At 39.7% G+C, this 15604-nt stretch overlaps 1 protein-coding gene across 1 annotated transcript in view; it reads left to right on the top strand.

Moving 5' to 3' along the window:
• Bdp1 (B double prime 1, subunit of RNA polymerase III transcription initiation factor IIIB) overlaps positions 1-15604 on the top strand; it is a 92312-nt gene that overhangs the window by 34222 nt on the left and 42486 nt on the right. Inside the window, exons 13-18 of the mRNA XM_032897045.1 lie at positions 923-1082; positions 3606-3697; positions 5264-5453; positions 6822-6952; positions 13147-14353; positions 14989-15161. Of these exons, the coding sequence (XP_032752936.1) occupies positions 923-1082; positions 3606-3697; positions 5264-5453; positions 6822-6952; positions 13147-14353; positions 14989-15161 (1953 nt within the window). The remainder of the gene's footprint in view (positions 1-922; positions 1083-3605; positions 3698-5263; positions 5454-6821; positions 6953-13146; positions 14354-14988; positions 15162-15604) is intronic.

Genomic DNA, 15604 nt, shown 5'->3' on the forward strand with positions numbered 1-15604 from the left:
TCAGTGGTAGAGTGCTTGCCTAGGGAAGCGCAAGGCCCTGGTTCGTCCCCAGTCGAAAAAAAGAACCAAAAAAAAAAAAAGATCAGAGGACAACTTGTGGGAGTTAGTGCTCTCCTATCCTGTCCTTTCCAGGAATTAGTGTCTTGATGACAGATGCCTTCATCTATGAGCCATCTCTCTAGCTCCCAGGTTTTCAGTTTTACATTATCAAATTTCTAAAAATTTTTTCACTCTCTATGAAATCTTAGATTTACTTCCGCTCAAGTTTATAAAGTAATTTTTCTTGTTTTCTCTGTCTTCAGTTAAATGTTTGATTTACTAAGAATATATTATCAGCATAGTACAAGGGATGGAACTGGCTCTATTTTATTTGTCATGTTTATTTTATTTTAATTTTTTATTATTTTTGTTTTTTTTGTTTTGTTGTTTTTTTTTTTTTTTTTTTTTTTTTTTTTTTTTATTTTTTTTCTGTTTTTTTGTTTTTTTTTTTGAGAAAGGGTTTTGCTGTGTAGTGCTGACTGTCCTGGAACTTGCTGCAAATTTCAGCCTGCTCTCAAAGTTACCTCCTCCTTCTGAGAGTTGGGTTTAAAGCACCAACAAACATACATTGTTAAATTCTGTTATGCATTTCAACTTTTCTGTTTGAGAGATGATCTTTATTGTGTTTTGGAGTAATTTTCTATTATGTTTATTTACGTGTGTATAAATCTGTTGGCATTTAATTACTGATGTTGATGGTGTATTTTTAACATCTGATAAAATAAACCTATTTTTCAGTTTTCTTCGTTATTCTATTCCGCAGTAAGCTTTAAGGAACTCTTTTTTGACTCCCAGCTGTCTTTTTTTTCTAGCTTTTTAGAAAAGTTTTATTTGATCGTGACTATATGTTGGTTGTAATTTAAGTAATTTTTGTTTTTTAAAGAGAACCTGAACAGACAGACAGTGTCAAACCAAAATCACGAAGTCGACCCCAGAGACCTAAGCCTAACTTGTCCCGGCCAGTGGGGAAGAAGTCAGCTGTCTCACAAGACAGACAAGATGGAAGCAACAAGGACTCACCTTCAGAAACTGCAGCCACGAAGGTGCGGCTTGGGAGAGTGTGGAAAGTCAGATATGAAAATACTTTCTAAGTAATTACAAGTAAAGTATTCAGCTTGTAATTCAAGTTACTGATACTGATAGGAAAACATCAAAACCTAAATTAAATTTGTTTTTAATAGTCTTTGTTTCATATGTTTTCTTCAGGATTTCAGGATGTAGGCTATAACATTTGAAAAAAAACTTAGTTATGATAAATTAAGTTTTTTTTTTTTTTTTTTTTTTTTTTTTTTTTTTTTTTTGTGGTGCTAGCGATTAAACCTAGCTCACGCTGGGCAAACTTTCTACCACTGACCTGTGTCTTCCAGCTCTCAATTTTAATTGTATAAAATGTTTGTTCAAAATTTTTCTTTTATGTGTGTGTTGCCTGCATCTTTGTGGGTACACATATGTGCCCATGTATGTAAAGGTCAGAGGTCAGCTTCGGTGTTGGCTCTCAGGAGCCATCTACCTTCCTCCTTCAGGTAGGGTTTCTGTTCTGTCTGAGGCTTATCAGTTTAGCTAGGATGGCTCGATGGTGAGTTGTAGGGAGCTGCTGGTCTCTGTCTTCCCAGCTCTGGGATGATGGGCACCCTTCTTACTGACCATCTCTCTGGCCCTAGAAGTTTTTGTTTTTTTGTTTTTAACTAAATAATTTTGTAAGTAGGGTTTATTATTTTTGAGTCAGGCTCTCACTCTGTAGCCCTCGTTGGTGTGTAAATCAAATTATGTAGAGCAGGCTGGCCCAGGCAAAGATCCCCCGCCTCTAGCTCCAGAGTGTGGGGATTAAGGGGGTCTACCACCATGTGTGGCAAACAGGGCTTTCTTATGAAAAACCTGTTAGTGTGGTGATTGTGGTTCAAAGTATCGTTCAGAATATTTTTATGACTGGTAGTATACACCGCTAAAAGAAAGTTTCTATGTTGTGATTTGCATTAAATAAATGATCCTCAGCCGGGAAGATGGCCCAGCAGGTGAGCATGTGTTGGTCTTTGAATGGGCCTGAATTTTGTTCCTAGCCCTTACACCAGGTAGTTCACAACCTTCTGTAATCCCAGCTCCAGGGGGACCTGCCTCCTCCTGGCTCCTAGGTACCTGCACATAGTCATACGTAGGCGTGCAAGTAGGTGTGGATAAGCTTCAAAAATAGGTCTTATTGTTTATATTTCTGTGAGCTATAGTCTTAAAGTTATTTTACATGTTTTCTAAAGCACTTAAAATGCTCTTTAGGTTTTTTCTTTGATCCTTATTTGAACTGTCATATATGGCACTTAGAGTCTCACAGGTGCAGGTGAGTGGCCTTTATCTTGACTCTGGTAAAATGTGCTTTTCTATGCATGCTTTTTTTGGCAGTTCTGGGACTCAAACCTAGGGCTTTGCAAGGGCCTTTTCACTGAGCTATGTCTTTATTTCCTATAATTCTTTTATTGTTAAATCATTACAATCTGGTACAATTGAAATATCTGTAAACATTTAGCTATCTGTGGAGGAGGATGGTGTGCACAGGCAACAGCTAGACATGGAGGTCAGAGGTCAGCTTGCAATACCTGATTCTCTCTGTGGTTGGGGAGTAAACGCAGGTCGTCATCAGGTTTGGTGTTAAGTTCTTTGACCCACTGAGCCGTTATGCTGGTCCAGATTCTATGTAGAATTTTATGTTCTAACGGCAACCACTCTTCACATTTATATTTGCAAGTTTCTGTTTTTCTTCCTTTGGTGTCAAGGATAAAGCTGTAGACTGAGTCACAAGCACTTCCACATTGAACCCTATACTTGGTCAGTACCTCTCAGGCTTTATTCAGTTTGTTCTCTTGGCATTTAAAACCGCGTACATTTTTCCCAGTGCTATTTAAATGTCTTTAGAAAACACTTCAGCAGTGTGGTATCACTGCATGTATTAACCATGCCTCCATTATGGAGAACTTATGCTAACAGTGCAGGCTATTTTATACAAGGTTGTAAATATTCTAATGCTTACATATTTTTACTTTAGATAAGTGTTTGTGCGTGGGCAGCAGCACAGATTGGCTTGCTAGGCAGTTGGCTTTTTCTTCCCATTATATCACTCTCAGACACAAAGTCAGGCCATGGGGCTTTGGCAAGGAGCTTTCCCTTTGGACCTCTCAATTATCTCACCTTTTTATATGCAAGTTCTTAGTGGATAGCTCTGGCTTGCCTGTGTAGACCAAGCTGGTCTTAAACCCAGAGGGATCCGCCTGTCTCTGCCTCCCAACTGTTGGTATTCATGCTATGTATGCTGCCATCTGATCTCTTCGGTTACTTTCTTAAAATACAGTCTGAGATGGTATTCATGGTCAAAGAATATCAATATTTTAATTACTCTTGATGTTGGCAAGGGCCTTCTAACAATTTGTAAGATTATGTGTTTTATAATATTTTCATCAGTATTTAGAGTTTTTAGAAAATTGCCTTGTATACAAAACATTCAAGATTAGTTTGTTTTTTAATTTCCATTCAGTGGAACATTTTATTGTAAGTAGCTTAAATGTAAAAAATTACATTTACAGAATCACATGGAAAAGGAGAGAGTGACTGAATCTGAAAATTTTGTAACAGAGAATACAGAGAGAGCGAGCCCAGGTGCCGGAACTGTGTCTGAGTAAGTACGTGGGAAGAAAAGACCTTCAGGAATACTTGTAATTATCAGGTTTGGTTTTGTTGTTTATATTTAATAAAGTCAGAATTTTCAATTCTGGTACCTCAAGTCTAGTTTCTTTATGGGTAGTAGTAGGAATTTTTTTTTTTTTTTTGGTTAGTAGTAGGAATTTTTACTAATGCTCTTGGTGCTTGGTATTAGAGATAGAAATGATGGTGTGGGGAGAGCTAGGGCTGTATTTGATTGCCTAGTGTGTACACAACTCTGGGTTCTGTCAGGCATGGTTCAAACCAGGCGTGGTTCAAACCAGGCGTGGTGGCGTATGCTTGTGATAATAGCCCTGAGAGAAAGAGGTGAGAGAGGCAGACGTTTAAGGCTATCCTCATTCAGGGTGGTTTTGAGGCCTGCATACAGGAGGCTAGTCTCAAAATTAAGTAAAGTTTTTAAATGATCATTGAGTTAGCAGTTTTGTGCTTCCTTCAATTTACTAATAAGTCTTGTCAGGTAAATGAATAAGGTATATGTTTGTGGATGGCTGTGTTTGAAGTAAGTGAATTGATTTCTTTTTTTTTTTTTTTTTTTTTTTTTTTTTTGGAGCTGGGGACCCAACTCAGGGCCTTGCGCTTCCTAGGCAAGCACTCTACCACTGAGCCAAATCCCCAACCCCGTGAATTGATTTCTAAAGGAATATTTAACTTGTTAAGGATATAAGTCAGCCGATCTTCAAATATTCTTGTGATCAATAGATTCTGGGCTATTCAGTGGGATGCTGTTCTATAAGTTAGCACTAATTCTCTGGCATTAAACAGTGATGTCCTCAAAGAAATAATAGTATCACATGCTTGGCAGATACAGGCTTTTTCCATTTTTGAAGTGGAATTTTGATGGTTTTTAAAGATGGTTTTATTGTGAGACATTAATGAATATATCAAATTACATTTTCTCAGATGGGAAGGACTCGAGGCACAGGCTAACACTTCTCTTTGATTCTCCCGAGAACCTTAATATCACTTACCATTTGGAGGGTTCACTTTCTGGTGATGTCTATGATAATTTTGTCTATAAAAATCAACCACACTGCTTATTGAAGAACAGTTTGCTGAGGTGTTTATCAGGGTCTTTCTGCAAGGTGCTTACCTATTCTCAAACAGTGTTTTACACTTGACCAAGTGTTTCTTCATTTTTACTCCCAGGGTCTGGCTGGGGAGTATGATGTCTGTATTTATATGGAATGTCCAGAGAAGGCTGGTGATAGTGTTTGGTTTTCTTGCCAGCTGCTGAGGGATTTTCAGAGGGATTTCAATTCATCATGGATGATGGGGAAGGCGTATTGCCAGAGGCAGATTGGTCTGTTGGGAGGGGACAAGGCAGGATCTGTTGATGGTTTCTATAGCTAGGCTTCCAGGACTGTCTGTGTGAAAGGGGAGAGTATAAATGTGTGGTGTCTGTCAGGATGCTCTTGAGGACACTTGGGAAGTACTTTGTATCTAACACCATTTACTTATTTATATAACCAAGCAGCACTGTGACTTTGCTGTAATCATTACTTTTATTTCTTTGTGATTATAGTTTGAGTGAAAAGTCCTCTGCCCAGGAGGATAGTCAGACAAAGGTCCTAAGACCTACCCGGCTATTGAGGAGTAGAATGCAAAGACCAAAGCCAAATGTAGTGAAAGCTGCACAAAGAAAACAAATTCTCACCTCACAGGAAAAAGTTGGGTCCCATGTAGAGAAAATTGAAGATGACTCCTGTGTTGTGGTGAGTAGATTGCTTATGGTAGCAAACTTATGATAACATTCATTGAGCAAGTATATAAGCCATTTGTTCTTTTAACATAAGCGTGTGTATGTTATATTCCATTTGTCACTAAAATCTCAGTGAGTTTTGTTTATATTACATTGTTTTAGATGTTTGAGCATTGTGCACAGATCTTTTATATTTCAGAGTCTAAATATTGGTTTGCTCTCATCATCCTCCATATTTGGACATGGTTTTTCCCTGTGCTTGAGACTGCACCCATGTTATCAAACTGGCACTGCGCCCTTGACCACATTTTTAGCCTCCTTTTAAAAAGATGGTCATATATGTGACCTTTAACATTAGCTTAAACAAAATATCGGAAGTATTTCAAGTATAAATTAAAAAACAGATAATGAATTGTGTGTGTGCATGTACCTGCGTGGGTGCTTGTGGTATGTGAGACATGAACCTAAGTTCCTGCTAAGGAGGTGCTCTCACTACTGAACACTGGCTCTGACTCATGGAGTTGTAGATTATTTATATATTCCTTTGAAGAAAGCAGAAACTTGTCAGGACTTAAGATTTGGTTTCTTTCTGCTATAGTTTTCTTTTTAATAATTTAGTCTAAATACTTATTTAGATAAACAAATATACATTTTATATAACATAAATGTAATATGTAATATATAATTACATAATATATATATTAGACAGATCCCTGGCTGTCTTCCAACTCACTGTGTAAATGAGGATAACCTCAAACTCCGATCCTCCTGCCTCCACCCAGGTGCTAAGAATGTAGACATGTGCCGCCATGCCCGTTTTTTAGGTGTTGCTGTGGATTGAACCAAGGGCTTTGTGCATTCTAGGCAAGCACTCTTACCAATGGAGCTACAGCACTGTCCCTGTCTTTTGTTGTATTTCCTCTAGTATCTATACTTATAACAGTAAGAATTTAAGAATGAAAACACTGGAGGATTCTGATGAATGTGATGGGAACAGACTGAAATGAACGAGTCTGAAACACTGCTTTGTGAGTGGACAGACAAGAATAGGACTTTGAGACATGGTACAGAGGGTGGCCTATGGGATTTCCTAAGAGAGCTAAAAGAAAACATTAAATGGTGTTTTTATCTTACTTTATAATGTCACTTTTTAAAGACCATTTTACTTTTACTCAAATGAGATGGGGTCTTTTGTAGTTGGGTTTTTCTCAAATCCCCTTTGCAGCCTAGGCTTGTTTGGGAATGTGATCTTCCTGCATTGCCTCCTAAGTGTTGTAATGCAGTGTGCATCTAACCCTGGCTATGATGTATTTTTCAGTAAAACTTTTAAAATTTTGTGTTTCATTGTGAAGTATAAAATATGATAAACTTTGATATTAAGGTTCCTCCACAAATGGGAAATGAGTCACACAAAAACTTGCAGTGTGAAGACGCTGTGTCAGAGCCTGAACAAAAGGACCCTGTTGAAAGTCTGCAGTCTGAGCAACCCAGGGCTCTCAATGAGTGTCCGAGGTAAGCATCGGCTATCAGTTACGTAACCTTGAAGATTCAGTACAGCTGTAGAGCTCAGTAAACTTTGTTTTAAAGAAATAAAGTTATTATTTATGGTGTTTGAGGAGAGGTAGAGTGCAGGTGTGCACAACGTGCATATGGAGGGCAGGGAACAACTTTGGCAGTCAATTCTCTTCTCTTACCTGTTACCTGGGAATGGAACTCGGCATTGGACTTTGAAGGGAAGCATTTCACCTCCTGAGCTATCTCTGACCCTACAGACAGACTAACCCACTTCCGTGTGTCTCAGCTTACACTGTGTCTAAAAGTATGGAAGGTGCTGAGAGAAGGCTCAGCTCCTAAGAGTGCTGACTACTCTTGCAGAGAAGCCAGCTTCCATTCTAAGCACTGTGCCACCCAGCATGACTGGTTGCATTTCCAGTTCTGAGGCATTCGCTACTCTCTGGCCTCTGTGGGCCCTAGAATGCATGTGGTATATATAAACACACAGACATATAAATTAAAAATATAAATCTTTTTAAAAAAGGCAAGACTGTTCACTGAGTAAAGATGACCAATCTGATGACCTGATTTTGATCTCTGGGTCTCACATGGCAATACAAGAAGAGAACTGATGCCCATAAGCTGTCCTCTGATCTCCATGTGCACATGTCCCACCCTCACATCAATATATCAAATGCTATACATTTCATCGTGAGTTGTCGTAATGTATAGCTTTATTTTAAAAATGCTTAAGAATAATTCTGTTTAAACTGTGAGATGCCTCTCCAGTTAAGAACACTGGCCATTTGCTCTTCCAGAGGTCCTGAGTTCAAGTCCCAGGAACCATATGGTGGCTCACAACCATCTATAAAGGGATCTGATGCCCTCTGCTAGATCGTAGGTGTACATGCAGATAGAGCACTCTTATATTTAAATAAAGAAAACAAATAAATAAATTAAAAAGAATAAGTCTTTTCAAAGATAATTCTGTCATAGCTTTTGTGTAAGTTCCTATGTCGTAGAAAGTTTGAAGAAAGCTATTTAATATAAACTAGGACCTTTGTTAATAGGAATAGCATTTTTACTTACCGTATATATTAAATAGGTGTCTATACCCAAATAAGAATGTTACTTCTCGGTAGTGTTTGCTTTTCTAAAGTTAGGTCAACAAGTTGTAGAACTCAGCCTTCTCATAGCCAGAGTTCCTATTTATTATCTTACTTGTGATTTTACCAAACCACATGGATGGAGTTATAAGGATGCTTATAGTATGGTGATATTTGAAGTACATAGGTGCAGAGGTAACAGCATGGACTTCCATGGATCTCTTCTCTAACATTTACATTTAAAGTCTGGCCTATGATGAACTTTTTAGAGCTGTTTAAATAGCATCTAACTTGACATAAAGGCTAGCTGGGTTTTCTTCACTTTAAGAATTCCTTTATCTCTGGCATCATCTATTTCTTTTCTTCTTAGTGATCCTTCAGCTATGGAACTGCCACTGTGCCTGTATAGGTCTAGTTCTTGTTACACATCCCAGATAATAGATTGTATTTATCTGGTAGACTGGTTTGCATTTCATATTATCTAGGTTTAAATGAGACTCCTTTAATTTTGGTGTCTTAGAAGAAAACTAAGTTTTTGAGTGTTTATTGAGTTTTAGTGCCCTGGCTAATGTTTTAAATTTACTTATTTGTTTGTTTACTTGTATTTTTGAGAGAGGGTTTTGTGTAACCCAGGGTGACTTTGTCTTCACCTTTACACGAGCATGACCTTGAACTTCTTCCAGATCCTCCTGCCACCACCTCCCATGTAGTTGGATACACACACCATATGCATGGGTGCGTACACTGTACCCAGTTTTCTGGACGTTTGTAGCTGATATCCAGTCTCTTTATAGCAACTTCCCTCTGTTTTTGTGGTTTTTTGTTTGTTTTGTTTTTGTTTGTTTTCTGAGCCAGGGTCTCTGTATATTCCTCTACTCCCTCTCTAGACCAGACTGGCTTCAAACTCAAAGATCCACCTGGCTCTGCCTTCCAGGTACTAGAGGTCAGGTTTGCTCCAGCACCACCCAAAACTTCCCTCTGTAAAGGCAGTGACTTTACTGCTTTACCATGTGGTACTTCTGACTTTTACACACCCAAGAACCCTGGAGACAGTTCTGAATTTCTGTGTTTATCTAATTTTGTGATTATGTATAGATAATAGGCAGTTTCACCCTTTCCCTGCTCTGAGCACTATTCTGTTGAAGATTCTGTTAGACAAGGGAAGGAGTCTGAGAAGGATGAGTGCATTTAAGATTCTAAGATCAAGTCATATTTCTTTGAATCTTTCTCTAGGATATTTAAAATCCTTTATACTTCATGTGAATATATGTGTTTTTATTTGGAGGTGATTTGAGACAGTTTCAGGTTGACTTCAAGCCCAGGTAGCCAAGGATGGCCATAAGCTTCTATTCTTCCACTCTCTTCCTTCAGGTACTGGAATTACAGATGTGTGCACACACTCTTGGCTTATTCCTGTCACTCAGTTTGTCTGCTTTCATGATAAATGTAGGGGATTAGGTCATCTGGCTTGGTGGCCAGGGCCTTTACCTGCTGGGGCCCAGAATTTGGTTGTTTGATTCACATATGTAATATATTTGATCGTGTCTACTCCAGAGCTCCTCCTCCTGAGCTGTAGACCCCTTCCGTTTCTATCCTTATGTCTGTCCCAGTTTTGTTTGCTTGCTTTTGGTAACCTAATGAGTCCAGTTAGTGCTGCCTGTTGGGATGTTAACTGGTTTTGTTAGCTTAATCTTGTGCTGTTAACCATAGCTATGGTGAGTGCATGAATGCAAGGGCCATGCCGTGTCCAGAAGATGGCACTTTACAGCATCTTCCTTACCCTCTGGCTCTTCCATAATGTCCTCAAGTCTTAACGGGGTTCACAAAGGTGCCTAATTTCGGGCATAGCACTCAACAGTCACTTATTTTGAACACTTCGACCAGGTCTGAGTCTCTGAATTACCTATTGACCGATGCAGAAAGAAACTTCTCTGCCCTTAAGTTGACAGCAGTCCTAATAGCTATGCCTCACTCAGTAGAAATATCCAGAAGATAGTTGAATGCCATATCTATTTAGGGAAACAACAGTAGAAGGTTCCTAGCTGGGCCTATAACCTCCTCAGGGGAAGGGCTTTTGAATAGGTTTACAGTACAAAGCATGAAGTAGGCCTCAGATTCAGTCAAAAAGTGATTAGTTCCCATACATGCTTGGTGTGTGAATATGTCCACATGCACGCAGAAGCACACACACGTATCTTTATGACACTAGTGAACAGTGGACACACTTTGCCTACTAGATCAGTATTGTAGCTCCAGGGTTCACTGAATAAGACTATGGATGACTTTCTTCAGGATTTGCATGGCATCTTCCTACACTGTGAAAAGTGGGCAGCAGGGCAGAGGTTTCCTGCTCAGGTCCAGTTTGATTGTTTTCTGTGCCCTGTAACCAGACACATTGTGTCTTCAGCAGTGGGGTCTCACCATCTAGTTATGGTGAACAGACAAGAGCAGTAGTGACAGCTTCTGTTGTTTGAGGGGCCTTGGAAGCCTGCCTACCTGCCTTCCTTCCCTGTCTAGCAACTCATATCTGGCACGGAGCCGGGTCCTCAGGAAAGCATTGCCTGCCCATGGAGGGTGCCTGGGTTAAAACTCCTTAAAGGGTGTGCGTGTGCGTTTTGAATCTGGTCAGCTTCAGGAAATACAGAACAGCTGTAGAGTGAATTGTCATCCTACTCAGCTGTTCTCCTTCAGCCATCCTCTCCAAATTCTCTACCTGCAAGCATAGTTTCAATGAATTCTTTAAAACTCTCTTTCTCTTTCTCTCTCTCTCTCTCTCTCTGTGTGTGTGTGTGTTCGTTTGTGTTCTCTCTGTGTGGGTGTTGGTATTAATGTGTTGTGTCATGTGTGGAAGTTAGAGAACAGCTTTCATAAGTCTTTCTCCTTCTGTTTTGGGCTCTGGGAATGGTACTCCGGTCACCAAGTTTGTGGAAGAAGCACTTTTTAACCCTCTGAGCCATCTTGCTGTCTCAGAACGTTTTAAAGCTAAGTATATGGTTATACATTTGTTCAGACTGACCTCCTAAATAATCTAGTGCTCCCTTTGGTGCAGCTTGCACCCAAGATTAGTGACTCCTGCTTTCCCTTTCTCTACTTCTCTTTCCCTCCTTTCCTTCTTCCTGTCTTTTCCAGGCTGCCCTGAGGTATGTTTTTATGGTTCACAGTCTCTTGGAGAAACATCTATTTTTTCTGTTTTTTTTTTTTTTTCTCAGTCTGCCACCATTTCCTCCCCCACATGGATCTTCAGATTCTCTCCCAAGGGACAGAACTCTCTCTTTCTTTTTCTTTCGAATGTCCGTTCGTTTCCTTAATGGCAGTCTTCTCTCCTGAGACCACAACCATCAAAGAAACGTGTCTCTTTTCTCTCTGAGAAGTTTCTCCTCCAATCTCTTCCAGGGGTGATTCCATTTGACCCCTGGCTTTGGCCTCTTTTGCATCCTTAGTCAGGGCAGATATTTCTTGTCTTTCAATTTCCTCTGAATCTGCCTCTCTTTCTTCAGTGCCATCTGTCATATCTGGTGTGCTCTCTTTCATGGCCAACTCTTTTCCAGTTTCTTGCAAACCTGTCTCTGGTTCACTTGTTGGAACCATTTTCCTGTAAAAATGCTGAGATTTTAGCATATACAGTTCAGTGATCTATTTCCTTCCTTCCTTCCTTCCTTCCTTCCTTCCTTCCTTCCTTCCTTCCTTCTTTCCTTCTTCTTCCTCAATTCTGCCCTCACCTCTCCTCCTCCCAGACACTGTGTAGTATTGGCTGGCCTGGAACTGGCTGTGGAGACCAGGCTGAGTTTGAAGTCACAGAGATCTCCTTGGCTCTTTCGAGTCTTGAGACTCGAGTGGTGCTCTACGTCACCCACCTATGGCCTTACTCAATAGCTCCCTTTATGTATTGTACTAGGGTCACCATCTCTTGTGATAACTAAACTACAAAGCAAAGAGTGCTGCTGCTCTTCTGGACAGCAAAGTGCTTGTCATAAATGGTCGATTTTATGCTCAGTAGAAACCAGCAAAGTATTATGCTTTCTATCTTTTTATCTTGAGAGTGTGTGTTCCTAAAGAAATTCTAATAACATTGTCATATAAAAATGTAAGGGCAGATGTTGTTCTTAGTCATAAGGCATTTTCTTCCTTGAGTCATACGTTGTCCGTTGAGCTCTTTGGTCATCAGGTCTGTTAAGACTGTGTATGTCGGGTTGGGGATTTAGCTCAGTGGTAGAGCGCTTGCCTAGAAAGCGCAAGGCCCTGGGTTCGGTCCCCAGCTCCGAAAAAAAGAAAAGGGGGAAAAAAAAAAAAAAAAGACTGTGTATGTCTAGGTAAAAGTAGCAGACACAGCTTGACCTAGCACCACTGCACATTTCTGCAGAGTTTCCTTGCTATTGTTTGCTTTGGATGAGGTAACAGTTACACAGGGATTGGTTATTGGGAGTAACTATGTAAGGACAGTTTGCTAAAATTCTTATTGACCTCATTAATAGTTCTCTACATGTATCTATATTAAGTAAATAAAATTAATTATAAAATTCTGTTATTTCAAAACAATGGTTTCTTTTTTATTTTTCAGTTCTATCTAGTTCGACATTCTTGGGTCTTGGTTAATTTTCTCTTTTGGTGCAGTGGGTAAACTCAGGGCCTAGTTCATGTTCATTATGCATTCTACTACTGAACTATACCCTCAGTCCCTCCACATGCTTCAGTCTCTGTATAGATCAGGCTATCCTAGAACTTTCTATGTAAATTTACGAGAGGCCTCTGCCTCCTGAGTGCTGGAATCAAGTGTGTGCTGGGTCTTAAATGTCTTTAAAGTTTTATTTTCTGTCTGTCCATCCATCCATCCGTCTATCTTTTGAGACAGGGTTTCTTTGTATATGCCTGGATGTCCTGGAAATCACTTTGTAGACTAGTTGGCTTCAAAGTCCCAGAATCCTCCTGTTCCTACGTCCTCAGTTCTAGCATTAAAGGCATGTGCCTCTTTGCCTGGCAAATCTGTCTTTTTTAAAATTTGAGAGTTTTTAGTGTTTCTGTAAGGATTTTATACCATTTTATGCCATCTGTCCAACTGGTAATCGGGATTAAGATTTGCGCCTTTTCATCTTTTTTCTCTTTTTTTAGTATTCAAGAAGATAATAAAGGAAATAAGCTGAAACGAGCCCCAATTGTAAGGACAAGATTTCAGAAACCAAAACCAAATACAGGAAGAAGAAGAAGAAGAAGATCCTCCAAGGAAGGGATACCAGAGGACACGCCTGTTTCTGGAGACCTAACAGCAACCCGGGAAGAAATTCCTCGACCAGACACTTCCCCGAGGGAGGAGGTACCGAGTGTACCTCTCGCCCCTCTCACTGCCACTGCTTCCACCATGGAATTGGAGTCAGGTGTGAAAGATAGTAGCAGAAATGACACAGCTTCTAATGTGAAGATGCCAGAAATGACGGATGTCACTATGGAAATAGATACAGGTTTGGAAACAATTGGAAGAGATACTTGCCCAGGGGAGATGGAGGCAGAAATGATTGACATCCCTATGGAAACAGAGGCAAGCTTGAGAGCATCTTTAAATGAGACTTCTCCTATGGAGAAGGTGCCAGAGCTGATTGATAACACTGGGGAAATTTGCACGAATTTGGGAGAAACTGCAAGAAAAGAAATATTTTTACAGGAAAATGGTTCCAAGGAGGTCAGTCCAGTTAGTGAACCAGAGACAGGTTTGCAAGAAACTGGAAAGAAGTTGGCCATGAAAGAGAGCACATCAGATATGATGGATGGCACTGAAGAAAGAGAGGCAGATTCAGAGGAAACTGAAAGACAAGAAATATCTGCCCCAGTAAAGGATGCAGAGGAGGCCAAAGCCAGGGGTGAAGTGGACTCACCCCTGGAAGAGATTGGAGGAGAAACTTCCCAGCAAGAAAGGGCAGCAGGCGCTCCTGTGGAGCAGTCGGCCAGTGAGGAGGACCTAGGTGACAGCGCAGGCGGCGAGGAGGTGGAAGTGGAGAGCACTGTAGGAGGAAAGGAGCTCAAGCTGAAGGACGCTGGAGAAGGACACGTCTCCTTGATGGTCGTGGTCTCCGGAGAGAAGACTGCCATTGAGGAAACGATTGGACATTTGGAAGAAAAAGAAAGAGAGAGTTCTGTCCCTTGGGAGAGAGGATCTGGAGAGATCGATGTTGGGGAAGAAATGGTGGCAGACTTAGAAAAAACAGAAAAAGTAGATGTTTCTCCAAGAGACAGTGAACCAGAGGAACAGACCTCAGGGCAGCCTGAGGCAGAAGTAATTCCAAGCAGGAGTGACGGCAGCACTGGGCCTCCACAGGATAGAGAAGTATGTATTTTTCTGAGTAATTTTAGTATTATTATTACCCGTACATCCAAAAAGTCTTAAAATCTCTAATAAAAATCTAAAATCTTTTCCAGTCCTAATTTTTTTGTTTTAAGTTCTTGAAACACCTGTTTAGTCACTTAAAAATTTAAAAAGATTGTCTAATTATGAGAAAATTACTAATGTTAGTGGTGGTTTGAAGTTACTCATTTAGATAAAAAATTTAGGAAATTAGCTTAAATTTGTACCAACCTTACTATAAATCTAGGCTAAAATTATTTCCTTTGATCATAAAAACTATATGTTTTTATTCTCCCTGCCACATTAATGCCTCTATTTTTTACCTTTTAGTAAAAATTTCCTCTTGTTTGTAGTCCATCCTCAGCAGCAGTTTTGAGGCTTTCTTTCTAACGTGTGTGTAGATAATCGCATCTGTGGTTTAGAATAGTCACGGTATACAGTGTGAAGGGAAGGCATTACTGAAGTCTGTTTTAATAATTGTGGGATTTATATTTAACAGTTAAAATCAAGCTTCTGTATTTTTAAATCACTGTTTTAGAAACGAGCCTTTGTTTAAAATGTGTGAAATGTTGATAGAATTTCTTTTTACAATGATATATTATGATTCTTTTTTCTAGAATATTAGCAATAAAATCTCAGTGATACCTACACTCTTGGAAGAAAAAGAAACAACTGATAAGGAGGTATCCAGTCATGGGGAGTCTTCTTCACAGAATTCTGGTCACCATGTAGCAGACCAAGGAACACAGCTTCTAGATGTTCAAGAGCAGTTTTCAGATACTAATTTAAGGTACGAGTACATAGGTCTGTGTGCCTTTAATGTAACGTTCTGTTTGCAGACCATGTTAAAGTGAGTGAGCTCCCAAGCCATAATGTGTGTGCAAGTTTTAAGATTGTTTATGGAAGATCAGGAGAGGGGATTAAGTCCATTTTGATAGCCAGAGGTGAGATTTATTACCAAATTACATGTGACACATATTCAGAAATGAACCTGGCCTGGATTGTACAATTCAGTGTTTTTCAGAATTTAGTGAATAGTTCCATTTTTTTGTCTCCTTAGAAATCAGAATTCAGCAGATATGGTGGTGCTTACTCACAGTCCCCATACTTGTTAGGTGGAGGCAAAAGAATGAAGGAGAAATGAAGGCTGACCTGGCTTAAGAGCATTTTCCAAGCCAGTCTAGGTTATACAGGAAAACCCTGTGTAAAAACAAAACAGAAGCAATTAGAAGC

This window comes from Rattus rattus, chromosome 3 (assembly GCF_011064425.1).
Source record: "Rattus rattus isolate New Zealand chromosome 3, Rrattus_CSIRO_v1, whole genome shotgun sequence".
In the NCBI taxonomy this organism is placed as follows: Eukaryota; Metazoa; Chordata; class Mammalia; order Rodentia; family Muridae; genus Rattus; species Rattus rattus.